Source organism: Magallana gigas, chromosome 8 (genome assembly GCF_963853765.1).
Source record: "Magallana gigas chromosome 8, xbMagGiga1.1, whole genome shotgun sequence".
Classification (NCBI taxonomy): domain Eukaryota; kingdom Metazoa; phylum Mollusca; class Bivalvia; order Ostreida; family Ostreidae; genus Magallana; species Magallana gigas.
This window is the reverse complement of record NC_088860.1, coordinates 9,534,659-9,553,347: the sequence shown is the minus strand read 5'-3', so window position 1 is coordinate 9,553,347 and position 18,689 is coordinate 9,534,659. Positions and strand designations below refer to the sequence as shown.

The 18,689-nt window shown below is 33.6% G+C and overlaps 2 protein-coding genes across 7 annotated transcripts; one reads left to right on the top strand and one right to left on the bottom strand.

The window, feature by feature from the left end:
- Positions 1 to 897: 897 nt before the first annotated feature.
- Positions 898 to 4,685, top strand: LOC117690387 (uncharacterized). 5 transcript variants are annotated; one of them, XM_066069900.1, is made up of 7 exons: positions 898 to 958; positions 1,098 to 1,186; positions 1,389 to 1,472; positions 2,000 to 2,104; positions 2,503 to 2,609; positions 2,977 to 3,061; positions 3,517 to 4,685. In XM_066069900.1, the coding sequence occupies exons 2-5, from the start codon at positions 1,115 to 1,117 to the stop codon at positions 2,578 to 2,580; spliced, it is 339 nt and encodes a 112-aa protein (XP_065925972.1). In that variant the 5' UTR covers positions 898 to 958; positions 1,098 to 1,114; the 3' UTR covers positions 2,581 to 2,609; positions 2,977 to 3,061; positions 3,517 to 4,685. The 5 variants fall into 5 exon arrangements, with proteins under 5 accessions (XP_065925972.1, XP_065925973.1, XP_065925970.1 ...); XM_066069901.1 differs by having other exon boundaries at positions 3,514 to 4,685; XM_066069898.1 differs by having other exon boundaries at positions 2,977 to 3,099; positions 3,514 to 4,685.
- LOC105344600 (uncharacterized) lies at positions 4,354 to 17,874 on the bottom strand. 2 transcript variants are annotated; one of them, XM_034474115.2, is made up of 6 exons: positions 17,735 to 17,874; positions 13,862 to 14,016; positions 10,957 to 11,138; positions 6,301 to 6,409; positions 5,775 to 5,931; positions 4,354 to 4,685 (listed from the first exon to the last, which is right to left on the bottom strand). In XM_034474115.2, exons 2-5 carry the CDS (start codon positions 13,934 to 13,936, stop codon positions 5,785 to 5,787), a joined length of 513 nt encoding a protein of 170 aa, XP_034330006.1. In that variant the 5' UTR covers positions 13,937 to 14,016; positions 17,735 to 17,874; the 3' UTR covers positions 4,354 to 4,685; positions 5,775 to 5,784. The 2 variants fall into 2 exon arrangements, with proteins under 2 accessions (XP_034330006.1, XP_034330007.1); XM_034474116.2 differs by lacking the exon at positions 17,735 to 17,874 and having other exon boundaries at positions 13,862 to 14,074.
- Positions 17,875 to 18,689: the final 815 nt, after the last annotated feature.

Genomic DNA, 18,689 nt, shown 5'->3' with positions numbered 1-18,689 from the left:
TATATGTCAACTTTTATTATTTTTTTAATTGATAATTTTTTCATTACAATTAAACATTATGATAAAAGATAGATAACTCGTTTTCAGTAAAAAAAAAAAAAATAAAACCCAGAAAGTTTGAAAGTTTTTATCGTAAAATTAAAGCTGCTTGGTCCGATTTTTTGTTATTACAGTATCAAATATTTTTTTCATACAAGCCGTTTGTCTTATAAAGTTATGGACTTTCTCCTATTTACACCAGCAGGATAGGTCTCCTTTCAAAGTTACAAATATTCAAAGTAAATAAAAATAATTTCTCTTTGGGCAAACGAAAAAACAAACCAAAATGCATCATGGGATGTTTAGAAAAGGGAACCGCTTGGTTTCGTCCCCCAAATGATTGGAGTTATACAACCCACATGCTATGCATCGATTGTAAACGAATTATTAGCAAACAAAACGTACACAGGTTTATTTGTAATTTCCCTGAACATTATCATGACCTTTATTTACAGCGATGTCAAAGCCGGAATACAACCATACCCGTCTTGACGTCAGGGGTGAATTTTAGCATGAGGCAAAATAACCCGATACCCTTTTATGTCGTTTGTTTTGTTAACAAATTTTGTACAATTTTTTTTTTCCTTGAAATTTGGCTTAATTGACTTGGAAAACTACTGCAATGTATATTATTATACATATACTTAGCATAATTATCGTTTAAAAACGTGCACAAAATTTGATATAAAATCGGACCAAGCAGCTTTAACAAACTATTAAAGTACATTGGAAAAATAGGATTGTTCGAAAACAAAAAAAACGAAATTGCTTTAGACATTGATAAATTTTTATCATAAAATAAAAAATTGAAAAAACCCGATATTATGAGATTGTTACGTCACCTTTTATGAGGTTGCAATTACAACGTCATAGTTTGTCTACCCTTACAACCGAACAACATAAAAAGTGAAAAGTCGAGGTAAGTTGTGTTGGTTATCATCTGTTTTTACATTATAAATTTCACGTTTAAAATAAGAAGATGACACTTTTCTTTCTGTAGCATATTAGACACCAAGTTCGACCAAACTTGACCCAATAATTTTCGTTTTTTTCTCAAGCGACGTTTGCGATAGTTATGGATAGTTTTGACAAAGTTAACGATGGAGTGAACTCCAACAAGTGTGCAACTGATGACAATGTCAGAATGGTAAGGACATTATTCATTGATTTATCGAAACATGCTTTCATTTTTGTATAAATCGCCAGTTTTCCTTTATTTGCTGATAAAATAAATCCTTTTTCTCATTTTGATCAAATCTGATGTAATTGTATATATTTATTGTAAATAATAGATTATTATATTTTTGAAGTTAAATACTCTATAATATTAGTTGTTCATTGCTTTACAGAATCTGATGAATCAAAGGAGTAAAACAATTGACGAGTGGATTCTCAAACGAAAGGAGGCGTGGAAGTTCCAGGAAGAGCTTCTTGTAAGTAACTATATATATATATATATATATACAATCAGTCTGGCCGTCACATCGAACAAAACCTTCAATATCATACTATAAATAAAATATTGCACTTCTTAAATAGAAGAAAAAGTGTGAAAATTAGCGACATCAATCAACCAGACTTGTAAGCAGTTAGTTATCTTTATGGAAAGAAGACATGTATAATCATGTAAAAACTATATGCATTGTATTTTAAAATTGCTATTCAAGAAAAAAAAATAACCAATGACAAATAAAATCTGAGAAGATCGGGAACAGAATTTAAAAATAAAATCCTGCAAAGTAACGAATGTATGATACCGTGGGTATTTGTTTTGTGGCGAGCAGGGAGGTTAGGCTAATTAAAACAACAATGTGTGTGTTTTTTGTTCCTTTTTTTAATTAAAAGGGGGAAGGGATTATTATAAAAGTCATTACTTGTCTTTTTTTTCTCCAATCAACCTCATTATTATAATATCTAAATGAATTGTTATGTAATACAATTTTTTCCTTCATTGTGGTAGAGGTCCCTGACAAACAAACCTACAAAGGACAGCCATGTATTTGATGATTTATTTATTTTATCAAAGAAGGCGAGAAAAATGAAAGAACTACACCAGGAATTGCTGGTATACATATGCATTGCAGGAACATTCAATTCATAAAAATATGTTTGCATCCTATCTACCGACTTCGTATGTACACAAAAAGCTTGGGTTTTTTTTAATTCTGAAAAACAAAATGTCTGTGCCAATTGCTCAAACTAACAATCATAAGAGATATTAAATATTGAAATCAACTATATATTTGACTATTCGTGTATATGATGTTTAGTGCTACGTGTATTCCTAGTATTCCTTCTAATCTAAATACACGTGCTCATTGCTACGATGTTAACGTACTAAACGAATCGACACGTGTTATGATGGCTTGAGTATACATGATCGAAAATTACACCGGTAAGTCTTAAAATCTTTCATTTTTACTTTCTATTGACAAATCCCACTGTATATTTTCACTCATGCAGGGAATGGTGGGCCGGAAGCAAGAGAAAGAAGAGAGGAAGACAGTCGGATGTTTGTCCCCCGGAGAGTTCTTCTGTTAAACGTAGACATATTTAAAGACACCCAACAGGTAGATAGGGACCATTCCAATCGCAACTTCTCGGGCCTTTCCGGCAAGCTCGGAAAAACGTGTTTTTTCCGAGCTTGCCGGAAAGGCCCGAGAAGTTGCGATTGGGACCATTCATTAGAAGTTACGCCCCTTTATTCCAACATTTAGAAATATTTTAGTTGGAAAGGTTAACATGCAAAAACATCTTAATTCGTTCAGAATATTATGATCAAATTTCATTAACTAAAACAATTAATATCGGTATTTTATGTTCTGAACAAATGTTACTTGTGCACCTACCAGCTGCCTACAGGAACACGCATGCGCGCGATCGCACAAACACACTGACGCTTCAAAAATAAAATAAGTGTAATATTTGTATTCACAGGTTGAGGATTTTGAGAATACTGATGCAGCTCCTCCAGACCCTGGTAATAGATTCTCTACTCTGGAAACTGATGGCTCCCAACAAGGTCCTGTAAAAGAAACTGACGCCAAATATTCTTGTGGGGTATTTGTATTCTAATGTATAACATTTTTTTGGGGTCAAGTCATTAGATCAACATGTCTCTTATTTTAATGTCATACGAGTATTTACATGCGCAGGCCCAGAATTATTTTCATGAGGGTGTGTGTGTGTGTGGGGGGGGGGGTCTCTGAGATAATTTTGATTTGATTTACTAAGTGATACAATCGAGTTTTCGGGGGTGGGGGGGGGGGCACCCTGACCCCCATCTAGATCCGCGCATGCATTAAACTACATGTAGTAGTATAGAGGAACTGGCATTACTTCTGTCTGACTAGACCATCAAAAGGCGGGCTAAATTTTATCCATACCATATCACGGATTATTTTTTTTCCATTTGAAAAAAGAGTTCATTTTGAAATACATGTATAATGTCTCAATATTTGTTGTCTTTTGTAGTAGGTCCAACCCTCGAAACGCCAAGATGCTTGAAGAAATATTTTGGATTCTGATAAACAAAATTACATTGTAAAACGAAGACCATAAACTGGATGTCCTTTGCCATCATATGATTATGATAATCATCAGATCAAAGGAGAATTAAATTTAAATCCTTTATGAAGCTGTTTTACTGTTTTATTGTTTCTTAAGTTACTATATCGTATGATTGTTTTCGTTACTAAATGAAGTTGAATGTCAATACAAGTAACGTGTTCCGTTTTGCATTACTGGTATTTAAAATATGCAGTACGAAAGAATTATTAAATCCTGATTAATATTGAGGACAATGTTTAACATAAAAATATATGTAAAGAAAAATTTAAAAATAGTATTGATATTTTGTTTTCAATAAAGTAAAGATCATTCATCATGTCTACGGGTATTGTCGCCAGAAAAAGTATTGTGGCCTTTGGACCTCTTGTATTTTTAGTCCAATCATTTAATGTATGCTTTACAGTTTGAGTTTTTACTATTATTGACTGTTTTTAAATTATATTTAATATCTTCTTGTCCTGCAGTGTTAACAATTGGAAAGATGTGATGACATAATTTTTGTCTTTTGCATCTGTGTGTAACTCTCATGATCGTTATAGTAATACTTTAATTAGTTTTACATGAATGCTTTCAAAGATTTAATGCCCACACGGGCTCTGATTTTCAATACCCGCTACATCAATTAATGTCCTGTTTGAGCCACAAAGGACAGCATTTTCTTGTTTAAATTAGATCAACCTCAGACAAAACTCAAGAAAGTAACATTATGTGTCTCGTTTTGTAACAAATGGAAAAAAAACACAATGCCAGAAAGAACGACTTTTATTGATGATTGCCATTTTATTTCACAAAAAGATAAAAATGCATAACAGATTTAATATCATTGTCTTCGTAAGCTGTAGGTTCTTAAAAAGATGCATTGCCTCAAAAGATAATAAGGCATCACAAAAATAGATGTTCCTATAACAACCACATTTTACTACGCGATGAAGTAAAGCAAATTCTTAAGCTATGTATGGTGATAAATGAAAGTCTGTGGCTAACAAAGTTTTGAATGACACAATATTAGAAGAATGATCACACTCTTTTCGCCTCCTACTCCTAAAGATCACGTCCAAGCCATCTTTCTTCGCATTCTATTGAAAATTGAGAAAAAAAAGATGGATACATGTGATAACCGTTCCTAGAAAATTATTCATTAAAATCAGTTTAATTTGGTATTCTATTGTTATTTTTATACATGTAATGTAGTTATTTTCCAATATGGATTGTTCGTGTCGCACAGTATTAAGTTACGCGTAGCGCTGTGTATGGTTCCACTCAATGTAATGTTTTAGTCGGGGAGAAAAGTACTCCCCCAAAAACCCTCATTATTTCAAATAAAGGATGTAATTAAAACAAATAGCATTCTAATACCAAGTAAAAGCCACGAGTCGCATTAGAGTGCTTGATTGGTTTTCTTAATGATCAGTTGAACCGCTCTTGAGAAAGTTTTGATTATACAGCGCTGGTGATAAATGAAGACAGCGGACACAAATCAGAACTAAACACAACGTGTTACCCCAACGAAGGGCCAGATAAACAGTCGTTAGAAACGTGCAACTCATGCTTATTACCGTCTTTAGCGGTAATACCGGCCCCCAAACGCAACATGAAATATTACCCTTTCAAATCTACCCTTATTCTTCGTATGCACGAGGGGAAAATATCAAACATAGCAGTTATTTGACTCTATATCAAAGATTTATTACCCATTCTTTTTAGGAGTGAACGAATAAAAAGGAATTTTTATACGCAGTTTTCCTGTGAAGTTTTCCTCATTTCTTTTTGTATAATACGCACTTCTACTCTCAAATTCCACTGTCTTAGAATAAATCGACGCACTGAAAATATTGACACTGATCGCGCACTAACGACGTGCGGTAAGGGGATACTGGCTAATCAATTTCAATTATGTAATATATAGAACTTAGATCCCCCCTCTTTTTTTTTTTATCAAATTAAACTTCTCGATCGAGTCTCTTTTAGCTGGCTAAGAAAATCCGTGCGTATCGTAATCTTGATATTCGGAGCAATATCAGTTTTCTTTCAATAAACTTTTCGCAATTAGCTAAAAAAAATCCAATTATTATCTTAAATAAGGAGACAGAATGACATAATCGCGGTTTTCCGATCACAGAATCGTATTTCCCGTGTTGTCATTACTCGTGATAAGAACACATTACCGTCCACTCCTCATTTCTTGTATTCCTCTACATCCTCTTCGTTACATTTGTAATTATGGATCCTGTCAAAGCCCTCAAACTGGAGGTTACGGTACACCGTGGCCTTGACCCGGGGTCGTGAACTCGGAACCAAGTTCAAAGGGCAAATACATCTAATCTAAAATGAAAGTTGATTCATCTAATGATGGAACGTTGATCGTCGAAAAATATTCAATATGACAATATATTAAAAATAACTCGAGTTGATTTGATAGTCAATGCTTACTATCTCATCTTCAAAAAGTCTTATGATATCTTTTATTTTTTTGTCAATCGTATAGCAATCTGATAAGCCAAGAATGCCACACCCCCCCCCCCCCCCAAATAAAAATAAAAACAAAAAAACCCAAAAAAAACAAACAAACAAACAAACAAACGAACAAACGCAATGACCGTGTTGGTACATTTTGCATCTTTAATCTTTAAGATCATCTTTCAGCCTCACCGGTACTTTATTTTGGTTGACAATTACATAGTACATACTTACGGCGTAGTAGGACTTGTCGTTGAAGTCCATGGAGTCCACATACATACGTCTGGCCACCATGCCAGGTCTACAGCGGGGTAAGTCACGGACTGGCTCACAGAGGACCTCCCTGACAAACAACCAAAGCAAAGATAAATACTTACGTATTGTAAACATATTGAAACGTAGTGGCTCACATACGCTAATCATATGTAAACACATAAGTATTGTAAATATATTGTAACGTACTGGTTCACACAACCAAATCATAGATAAACACATACATGTACATATTGTAATCATATTGTAACGTACTGGCTCACACAACCATATCATAGATAAACACATACATATTGTAAACATATTGTAACATACTGGCTCACACGTATTGTAAACATATATATTGTAACGTACTGGCTCACACAACCAAATTGTAGATATATACACATACGTATTGTAAACATGTTGTAAAGTACTACTATATAAATAGTGCCTGTTTGGGAGGGTAACAGTTGAAATTGACACCCCTCGAAAACCATTGTCAACCGACGCGAAGCGGAGGTTGACAATGGTTTTCGAGGGGTGTCAATTTCAACTGTTATCCTCCCAAACAGGCACTATTTATTTTGTTATACTGAATGTCTTTTTTAAAATTTTTAAGAAAATTTTACTGTTTTTATATAGGAATAACGTGAATTCTACAGCGAACCGTACGCGCATAATTTTCGCGCATGTAACATTTTTTAATGTTACCCGTTGCCAAGTGCGTTGCTAACGCTGAGGGTAATAGTAAATATTATTAACTGCGTCTTAACCAATCAGATTTCAGTATTTAACATGAAAGTATAACAAATCACAAGATCTCCCTGACAACCAACCAGAGCATGGCTTCAGTAACTCACATAAACAAAACCTTAAACATAACCTTTGTTGAAAAAGAAAATTGTTTGTTAGCAAATATGTGAGTGAAGAGTGAAAATACATCATGGCATGTGTAGTTCTATGGTGCATTGTACACGTACCTGGAGCAACCTTAATTTAACAGTAATGTGAAATCAAAGAACGTTTGAGACGTTTCTGTATACATGGCTGCATAGACTTAGATTACAACTAGTGGGAAAAATACGATGTAGAAATTGTGCACTGAATATATGATAATCTTTGTTGAATAATACATATATTGAAGTTGTTGAATTAGATTTCTTTAAAATGGTTGCTTAATATATATAGATAAATTGATGTATTGGGGTTTTACAGAGCAATGTTTAATGAAAGAACTCTGGAGACATTCCTTTGCCTTGCTGCATAGAATTTGATAGCGTACATTTAGTACATGTACGTTTGTTCAATAACTTAACTATTTTAGTAATATCCATTTCTATGTACTTTCCATTCTAAACTACTATACAGTTGTAAATTGTTATACTTGGTAAGAACCTCGTATATTGTAAGAACTTGTGTTTGAACCATTTGTATGTTATAATATGTTCAAACCAGTGAGTGAAATACTAATGATGTAGTAATTGCATTCTCACTGAATTTTTATATTTCTCTTCGGAATGATTTTGAAATTGTTTGTGTTTCATTTCTTTTTAGAAACGATTGCTACATATACACCATGCTATTCAAATAATGTAAACCACTCTAAGAAATGCTACAAGTACGTGTAATGAAATATATTTTGGGTGGTCCGAACCATCACTGGCAGCCAGCACGTTTTGTGTTGGACTATAAGAGGGGATTGTGAGAATTACAAACACATCATTAAGTTGAGGAGAATGCTGTTCCTCCCTCAGTGAATACGTCGCTCTCTGTGGTTTTTGGTGTGTTTTGTTGATTCAACATGAATGGAAAGTAATCCCGTAATACTCGGAATGGAATTCCATTATGCATGGTCCAGAGTTCGCTCAATTAATGGAAGGTTCGGGAAGATGATGATATTTTTGGCATTGTTATCTGTGAGGTTTCAGCGTAAAGGTTTGTTGGATCCATTATGACAGAGACGAATCGTATATGAATATCAAACATGCCAGGACCCAATTACAGGGGGCTTACTCTTGGTCACAGTGACTATACGAGGGAAACCTTTACAAACAGGGCAATAGCCCATACGGGAATAGATCACGTCTAAATCCATTAGACCGCCATGAGATCATTTGAAAGGAGACCCCCGGATTCCTCTCTTCATGGATAAATTGCATTGTATCTGTAGTCAGCCTCTATTTATCAGATCTGGTTGGAAGAATGACCAGAGCCGCTGTTTACAATCTCTCCAATATTTTCTTATGATCTCAAGCTTCCCCGTTTCAATGGTTGTACTAATTTACCGATCGTTCGTACCAAATAAAGTTATATATACTTCATAAAAATGAGGAAAAAAACCTCATACACAAAGTATAGATATTTTGAATAAACTCATGCACTCTCCAGTATAGTAAGAGATATACTATTTCAAGAAATATCATAAGCTTTCTTGATCAAAACGCATAGGCATCGATCGGAACCGGGGGGGGGGGGGTCAAGGGGTGAGCTTAGCCCCTCCCCCACTTTTTTAATACTTTTTTATGACCACACCCATAATCCTTTTTTTTTCTTGTCAAGATTTCTGATAGGATCTACCCCCCCCCCCCCCCACTTTCAATTTGCTTCCGACGCCACTGTAACCTTTTAAGAATTCAAAATGATGAATCACAGAGCATGTGTTTTTGTCGCTCTTTTTATGTGATGAAGGAGTGATTGGTCCTCACGTGCTTTCGTAGGACAGGAACCAGGCTACATCGGGATGGTTCTCATTGATTGCTGGTTTTTATACTTTTTTCTCAATTTCGTCTGCTTATTCGAATGTCTTCAATTACAAATATTTCAGAGGCGCGATTACTATCTTACTTTATAAGTGTCTTCGACCACACTGTGACTTTTACTTTTTATAATTGTACGATTTCAACCCATTGTGAGGCTGTTTAGATCGACAGTTTTTGGTGGCTACCTCTATCATAAATAGCACATGTACAATAGTAATATATCATCGTCTACTGACTCTCAGGTCTACAGTTTGAATGCAGCAGGCGCTTTTGTTTTGATGAATAAAGATGAATTTTTAAACGCTAATTTTCTCCAAATTTGAATTTTTTTTCCTATCATTTTCAAGTGATTCTAGAATTACATAACACTAAGAAATGAAAAGGTTTGGCTTGCGTGCGACATTTTTCCCATTGGTGTGGAGAACCCTTAAACTGAAGGTTCGCGTCGGGTGTAAATTACCAGATGCTAACAAGGCCTGGTGATGGATAAGTATGTTTCCTATCATTCTCATGCAAGTATTGTTCTTGTTAATTGTTTATATTCTAAAATATTCATTTCAATTAAACAATCTTTGGTCAATAACGGCTAGCGTTTGTTGTCCTTTGATGTTATGTACTGTAATAGCTTTCCAACACAGTGATAAAGTTTGAAGCCATTGTACCAAAAGACTCAACTAATGGATAAAAATTGTTTCTGAGAAATTATTTTTATTATCTCTCCATCTTTTTTTCTGTTTGCACTAAGTGTATAGATAAAACAGAGGCTCAGTCTGCAAGTAAATACAATGCAAAGAAATCAGAAGTCATCTAAAGAACACAGCATCCATAGAAGGCCACTTCCGCATAGAGGGGATCAGGAAGCAACCAGGCGGATAATCTTATAGATAGCACTTTGATTGTTTGATTGAAAATAAATGGGAAAAATTATTATTTTCTTTGCACCAATGAGTCCGGTTTCGTACATAATGTCTGTCGTATGGCGAAACAACGTAATGGTCTGATCGATTCTAACCCCTCCCCCTCTTGTTTTTGTCATCAAGACTGTTCTCTTTGAAGCTTATAATCTCGGCTCTCTAGAGTACTCCAGCACTGTGCATTAAAAGAATGTCTTTTATTTCAAAGAGGATGCTTCAAAATAAACTGCTACTTGAAAGCAGTTCATCTCCACCGTTTTGTCATTTATAAAGATAAATGCAATCTGATGTGTTGAACAACGGAGTCGTATTAGTTTTCTTTTGATAAGAAGCACAAGTGATTTTGTAATGCAGCAGAATATGCTTTTTTATTGACAATTCTCAAGATGGCTTTATACACCTATTATAGTAAACAGGATTGGCCAAAACTGGAGTATTATTGAACGGTGGAGGATTGCGTACAATAGCTCATGTTCTCATTGAATCAATCATTAGAGGAGTCGTTAGGCGAGTCCGTTCTACAGTGTAGACAGTGTTTGCATAATACATTAGTTGGAACTCATTTTTAATGAAGAGAAAATCAGCTTTTTAAAGCAAATTATGTAAATAGCACATACGTTTTCTTCTGATGTTAACCATGCATGCCACTTATATTAGACCCACAGTAAATCCCGGGGGGTTCAAATTGTTAAGTGTATAACAATAAAAAAGATATAAAACGGTGAATCAAGCGTCGGTTCTGATGAAGAAATACACCATTAAAGCTCCTATTCATGTCACACGAACAATGCCAAATACATTATACATGCATATAAATTCATAACACTCGTCAATGTTTTATCATTAATGAAGAAAAATGTTCACCGATTGTTTTTCATAAATTGAGATAAGTGCAATTTCTGATACAATATGTAGATATCAAATAAAGCCATCAATTAAACGATGCCATTAAATATACTGACTGTTGGGTTCGGCTCTGGTAGATCATATTCTCTCTGTTAAAAGGGCAAACCCGAGAGTTGTTGCAGAAACAATTGGTGATGTGTCGCCTCTCTGGTTCAACGCTCCCATCATCCATCATTCGGTCAAATTCGAACACGTTCCCGCACACTGCTAGCGGGGGGCATATCGGCGAGTTGGACCTCTGGAATAGACATGTATGTTTATAGTAAAGGTACCGGTCAACAGAATGCAAAAGTGAAATTTTATTTAAAAAATTATTGCCATTAAAATTGCATAAGTTTTTACTTTTAATATCACAATTTGTTAAAAGTTATAATAATATTGATTCCAGAACAAAACTTAATAATTAACAACGAAAACAAGGTTAGTGTCTGCAATATTCAATTTTCAAAACACAAGTGCTGGATATCATTTTCACAAATCAAGATATTTGAAGTAAAAACAATACGCTTCTCAAATTAGTTTGTTTAAATTAAAAACAATACAGTTGTAATCTTTCTATTTTTTGTTGTACGTTGAAACCTGAAGGGGTGGAGTGGGCGTTTCAAAACAGTTAATACGGACTTTTTTTCACTCTAGTGAATGGATGTAGTTTGGGCGCATAGGTATTTATGATTGTCGAGATATTGAGCAGAAGGTGGTGGAAGCAGAAACTTCGGACAGAGATGTATTCAACGACCAAGAAGAATAATAAATATTCCCCAGCTTAATCTTCGTCTCAATTTCTTAAAAACAATTAGCTCCAGTCGTCTTACATCTATCATCTACAACCGCGTACACAATATCAATTGGCTAGAATGAGGAGTATATTTTTTTTATTCAATTTAAAAAAGTTATGAGAAATACATTCATAATCATGATATCATTTTGATGGTGTTGTCAAATAAATACTCCACCAAATTTTCAAAATATTAATTATGGTCCAACTAATTAAACCTTGAATTTTGTATTGAAGCCTATGGGCAACGTATGTTTTAATAAGATATTGTAAAAAGTAACTTAAAATTTGTAAAACTCTCTTGGTTAATACATGCATAAACTTTCTCTTGATTAAAATATGAATTAAAATGAATCATTTACCGCAGATATTTTGACGAAATTAAAATTTTCTTTTTTCAACAAGGGGAAATAATTCTTTTAAAAATTTTAAGGTGCAAAATGACCGGCTTCTCATAGGTTGTCAGTCATGTGAATTTGGTTCATTTCACTTTCATTGTTTTCTAGTAATACATATTTAACTGGTTTAAAACGATTCAAAATTGTTCAATATCCCTTCATTATACATTGAAAATCTTAAAATATTCTGTCTAAAATACAGAACACGTTTCTGGTTGTTTCCACATATTAATTCACCTCATATTAATCTGATGTATAAAGACATTAAGTTTATTTATATAAACCGCTATTTTTTTCCTGCAACATGTTACACAGGCTGCTATCTCTGCTACTATCTGCACTTTCATTCCTTCAATGTATTTTGTTCTTACCTATCACAAAGAATCGGATCAAGAATATTTTTTTTACGAAATGATTACAAAATGACAATTATTTTATCACAATATCAAAAGATGTCAGACCATGAAAGAAAATGTTGAATTTTTAAGGAGCTGTGTGTTCAACACATTACCTATCAGGTTTATCTTAAAGTGTCAGATAATTATGGATTATAGGCTATAAAATATAGTTTGGTAAAGAAAAAAGTCCATCATTTTAGCTTTGTTTGAATTTTGTCCTTTATCTTTATACAGGGCTTTTCTTCTTAAGGAAATAAATTATTATGTCTCAAAATGGATACAATTACCCCGCCCTCTTGAAATATGAACCTTGAACTGGAAAATTATTTCAGATGTACATCTATTTACAGTGTGAAGATAGGAGACAAGTAATATAATACAACCCGAAATAAACCGTACATGTATATCACTTATAGTTTAGAGAGTCTGCAGAGACTCTGAAGCCTACTGGCTTCGCATTTTGCGTGCCTCGCATATGTTTATAAATGTTATTATGTTTAATGCTGATGAGCTTATTGCTCAAAGTTGAAATAAATAATAATAATAATAAGATACCAGGAAATAAAAATAGCGTCTGGATATTCCCTTTTGAAGAGAGGGCATACAATAATTAATAAATGCTTTTTCACAACATGAAAGAGCAATCGTATCTTTCAAATCATTTTACGTTTTACAAGTTCGATGCTTTTTGATTAAAACTATTGGAAAAATTCACGACAGCCTTTTTTAAATATTTTTTGTTGTTGTCAAAATTAACACGTGGCGTCAGTAACGATGGGACGTGAATTGAACACCATTGTTTGTTAATCTACTTTACGATAAACATCGCTGTAGGTGGTCGTTTCATGAGTTTCAGATGAAAACATTATTAAAAAGAAACCCCCACTAATAAAGCTATTTAGCCTTTGGCGGACGCTTTCTGATGAGAGGTTTTAAGAATAATGAAAACAATTGCTAGTGAAATGAAACCTTATAGGAACATTAACAGAAGCGGTCATTAGTAGTTTCGTGATGCTGCATGTGGTTTTTTTTTATAAGATCTGTAATATTGTAAAAATTTACATGCCAGATCGGATGAAACGAGACAAGTAAAAAATACATGTACAACACTACAAACAATGGACTACTGGATGTAACATTAGAGCTCAATTACACTCAATTCTAAAATAAAATATTTGTGTTATACATGTACTATTACACATGCCAGATACATTATTACACTGATTTGTGAAGTTTAATTTTCGATAGAGAGATATTTTTTGATTTTTTAAATTTCAAAATGCCAATTTCATATATGTTAAAAAAGTAATCAGTTTAAAAATGTTGTATGATAACCGACTGACAGTGATAAAATTTCACGTTCATTAACTTTTTTATAGAAACTTCTTACCGTTATAAACACGTCTTTGCCGTCAGCAATGGTCAGAACCATAATCAAAGTTGTTGTCAAAACCAGAGAATACATCCTTAAGACGTTGTGGATGGAGATGACAGGTCAAATAGAAAAGCAGAGCACACACCGAGATATATACGTCACTGAAATGACTGAAATGACAGATAGCACGTGATTTCTATTACCAATACCACCACCCTACCGGCGTCGCTGCTGAGAATAGCTACATATGTATTGCTTGACTTTTACAGATCGATGACTAGAATGCCAAACTCTCAGAGAGCTGCTTGAGAGGGAGGAGGCACGGGGCATCCAGTTTGGTCCCTATAATGATGAAGCCTTATAATCATTAACGCCTCACGGCTTTTATGGTCCGTCAATTTTAGGAAACTCGAGATCGCCAAGTAATGGACATCTGACATTAAGCGTGTTTATTATTATTTTTTTTTAGATTTTAGTTAACGAACTTTAGTTCATTTAGTTGTAAGATACAGTACGCTATAAATATCACAGTAAATTATTCAATGAAAGTTCAATTAAATATATTTAGAACACATCTCTCTTTGTATTGATGAATAGCCAGCTCCGAAACAATGATCAAAGAATGGTATAAAAGTTTTAAATCTGTAATCAGCAATATTGTATTATAAAGCAATGAAAATTTTAAAAAATACTAATAAACAAATATAATATCATAAAACTTTTCATAGTCGTATTCGTTAGAATATCGGTAACAGAACAGGAGTTCATATAATGTTAATTGATTTTACCCAACTCCAAACATCCTAAAGATGCACAAACCCGTAACGCGTATTCTTTACATGTATTGTACATGTCCAGTACTGGTATATGATACATCAAACAAAGACTTTTACAAAGTGATCAAACAGAGCCTTGCTTCTTGTACAAAACATTTTCGTAAAATTATTTTAATATAGTTAGCGCTGAACACCTTTTAAAATGATCAAATACCAAATGTATCAATCCCAATGGAAATAGGCCTGTTATAAATCTCACTTTTTAAAAATATTATAGAAGTTGATCGACAGGTGTCGCCTCACTAGATACATTCATTTGATCATTAATTACGTAATGTAATGTACCGAGATTTTAATGCATGTCTAAATCGAAACTATCCCCACAGAAGTATATGATTAAACGATCATAAGTCGTTAAAATGTCGTTATATTCTCATTGACATTAATGTAATGGTCGGGGCCTTTGATAATCCATGTGGCCAAGTTTGTCTTTAACTCGGGGATCTTTGGAGATTTTGTTTTCAGTCTATCATACTTTGGAATATAAAGAACTAGTCGGCAGTATAGATGTATCAATAGATAATTTCCCATCTAACTATTTACAAATAATTAAAAACTGGAGTAATTTTATTTAGTAAGAAGTTTTTCTTTAAATTGATTCATGTAAAATATCTACTGTACTTAAATCAAAATTGACTAATATTAAATAAAATGAAACATTTGGCACAATGAAAACCACATGCATTTTGTTTGGTTATGAATGTTATTTCAAATCACAAGTTTCTACAGAATCATCAAACTCTTTGATGTCGTGAGGTAGAATAAAGCTATAAAATGGTATTTGATCATGATTTTATAATCTAACCACCCCCCCCCCCCCCACCCACATATAAATCTAAGTTTAGAGTTCAACGAGAAATCGAGTAGATAACTAATAATATTTTTTAATATTTTAATTTTACATTCTAGATAAAATTAAAGTCAAAAATGGCATACAAACTTAAGGTTAAATCGTTGCTAACACCAGATACATAATAAAAATTGCTTATAATTATGTGGTTCTAGGCTTTTCTCCGGTTGCCAAACTATAAATCTATTACCTTATTATACTCCGATGATGACTTCACCAGCACTGATTATGTATAGCTAGTTATATCAAATGTAATTTTGTTCATTAAAGGAACAACTGTGTTCGTGTAAGATAACACCAGATACGGATAATTGAAAGAAAATGATTCCGGATAGGTCCTTCGTTTAATAAAGCACACTGTTATTCTATTATTAAAAATCTGTAATTAGATATCAAAACTACGAGATTTCTCATAGGACAAACAACATGGCCATAAACCAGTGAAATTAAAAGCCAAATGATCCAATAACATGAACTCCCGACGTTTTGGGTTCTTCTGATTTAATAGAGTGAAATGTAATTTTACAGAAAGAACACCACTGCCAGATAAAACATTGCTAACCGCCGTTAATTTTTATCGACAAGGGGCGTTCGAATGGATTTCCAGCCGAACAATTTCTCAACCCCAGCGTTGCTCTAAAGTTACCTAGATGGCGCCCACGATAGCAAAATGAAACTTTCTGCATTGTATTTGATGCCTACTCTAAATTTCATTAACATACGTATAAACCTTTTCTCGAGAACCAATTCGATAATTAGAAATGAACGAATGCAATCAGTATCCCCTTAGCGTTAATTGACAATTTGCATATAGACAGATGTGGTCGTTTGGTCCGCTGGTGTTACGACCACATAGGTCATAAATTGGTCATCATTTGTTGATGGAATGGAAGTATTTAATGTTGGGTTCTTAAACTGTGTTTGGTCAATTATGATTACTCTAACAAAGTATTTTTTAATTAAGATAATGCTAAACAATTTATTCCAAATGTGAACAATAATAATTCATGCCCCCCCCCCCCCCCCAAAAAAAAATCAAATCATATCTAGATTCAAAATTTAATCAGATCTTAATAGATCTGATTTAACTAATGTTTAGAACAAATTTTAAATAATTTTGTTGCTGATTAAACAGAGAAAAATATTTAACATGTTGCGTAGAAGTAAAAAATAATCGAAGCCGTGAAAGTTGAAACCACGCGGAAGGCTGATACGCGAATAATGTGATCAGAAAGGGAACATCTTACAAATGCAATAGGACTTCGACCGATAAACAATAACGTATAATGCTTATCATCATCAACCTGTATGTAATCTTATAGGGGCATAGTACATATTACATACATTGTAGGTATATAATTGTTACGGATTCTATTCGAAAAAAAGAAACATGTCTTAGAAATAAGCTCTTAACGCCTATCAAAACCTCGCAGATATATTTACCCTCACCAATCAATTCAGTGTGAAGTGTTACAATGTATATGCAGCAAGGTGCATGTAAGAAGCATGTTCAAAGTACAAGAACTCAAGTGCATGTTTTAAGAACCATGAGTAGATGAATCAACATCTGTATTATTTTTTAAGCTACTAAGGAGTCATATATTAATAGTGCTGTCAGTGGTACGTAGGTAGTGCAAGGATTTCATCGATTTGTGTTTTCTACTCATGGTTTGAGAATGAAACTGAATGACAATTCACTCTGCAAGTGTGAAAAACTCGAACGCACCTCTCTTCTTCCATAGTGGTATAGCATGCAGTGTGGTCAACATTAGAATTACTAAATTATTTAGAGCCATAAATTAGTAATTTTTAACTATGTATTTCATTTAAAAATCCCATGTAAAATAAATGAAAATTCCTTTTTCCAAATGTTTGGATAATTATATCAACCATGCGGATGGACGTATTAGTATCAGATACACAGTGTTAATGTTTGTTCATTATTACAGAAACGTAATCGAACTTAGTCATTAAATGTCAAATCTGACACGCTGCCAATAATAACACGTATCCTATTTAAATATCAACCATTGCATATTCTGTCAGCTGTTTATGACGGTCAAGCTTAACATTCAAATAAAATTTTGCATTTGTTGAGTGTTTATTCCTTCCTTCTTCTTTTTTTTTAAAGAATCGTGAACCTTACATACTACGATATATAATAAAAATGCAATATTGCATAACTGTTACAAGATTACGTACCGTTTATAGTAGCAGCAATTTCTGTCGTGTAGCGCTTAGAGTCGCCAAATCTCTTGAATGAACGCCTGTGGATGTCGTGTGTCGTGGGAGCGGAAATTGAGAAGAGTTTCAGGCCGCGCTACATCAAGTCCTTCCGCCGCACTACTTTGATTGTTTTCGGAGACGTTTAGCAATAGCTGGTCATTTTACGGAATGAAGGAAATGAGTCGGCGGGAGAGGTTTGCATTAATGTAAACGGGTCGTAAAAAGGAACATTTGGGTCGAAATCAATGCTTTCTATTTCATTCCTTGGCTTTTAATTTTTTGTATCTCTGATGAACATTTTACGTAACTCGTTAAAATATCTAAAAGATAATATTAAAAAAGATATGGTTTTCCAATTTTGATAAAATGCATTAAATTTATATTTTAAAAATATGTGATTATTTTTCCAGTTCAGAAGTACATCATATTTTTTTAAAAGACTTAATTTTTATTAAAAAGAGCAAACTTTTACGTGCTTGCATCTGTATTCGCGTAGCTATTGTAACAGTATATAAATAGTGCCTGTTTGGGAGGGTAACAGTTGAAATTGACACCCCGAGAAAACCATTGTCAACCGACGCGAAGCGGAGGTTAACAATGGTTTTCGAGGGGTGTCAATTTCAACTGTTATCCTACCTAACAGGCACTATGTATTTTGTTATACTGAATGTCATAATTTTAAAGAAAACTTAACTGCTTGTACATAGTAATAACGTGAATTCTACGGCGAACCGTACGCGCATAATTTTCGCGCATGTAACAATTTTTAATGTTACCCGTTGCTAAGTGCGTTGCTAACGCTTAGGGTATTAGAACGAATTATGAACTGCGTTTAAACCAATCAGATTTCAGTAATTAACATGAAAGTATAACAATATAAAATATATCAGTCTGATCCTTCTAAAAAATTTTTATAGTGATTTTATTTATA

Bases quoted from the DNA above. Each gene is read 5' to 3' on its own strand.
- LOC105344600 (XM_034474115.2), bottom strand. From the start codon at position 13,936: ATGTATTCTCTGGTTTTGACAACAACTTTGATTATGGTTCTGACCATT. The intron at 11,139-13,861 runs GTAAGAAGTTTC...TGTCTATTCCAG, and splicing joins GCAAAGACGTGTTTATAACG to AGGTCCAACTCGCCGATATG. The intron at 5,932-6,300 runs GTAAGTATGTAC...CTTTCATTTTAG, and splicing joins ACGACAAGTCCTACTACGCC to ATTAGATGTATTTGCCCTTT.
- LOC117690387 (XM_066069900.1), top strand. From the start codon at position 1,115: ATGGATAGTTTTGACAAAGTTAACGATGGAGTGAACTCCAACAAGTGT. The intron at 1,187-1,388 runs GTAAGGACATTA...ATTGCTTTACAG, and splicing joins CTGATGACAATGTCAGAATG to AATCTGATGAATCAAAGGAG. The intron at 2,105-2,502 runs GTATACATATGC...TCACTCATGCAG, and splicing joins AACTACACCAGGAATTGCTG to GGAATGGTGGGCCGGAAGCA.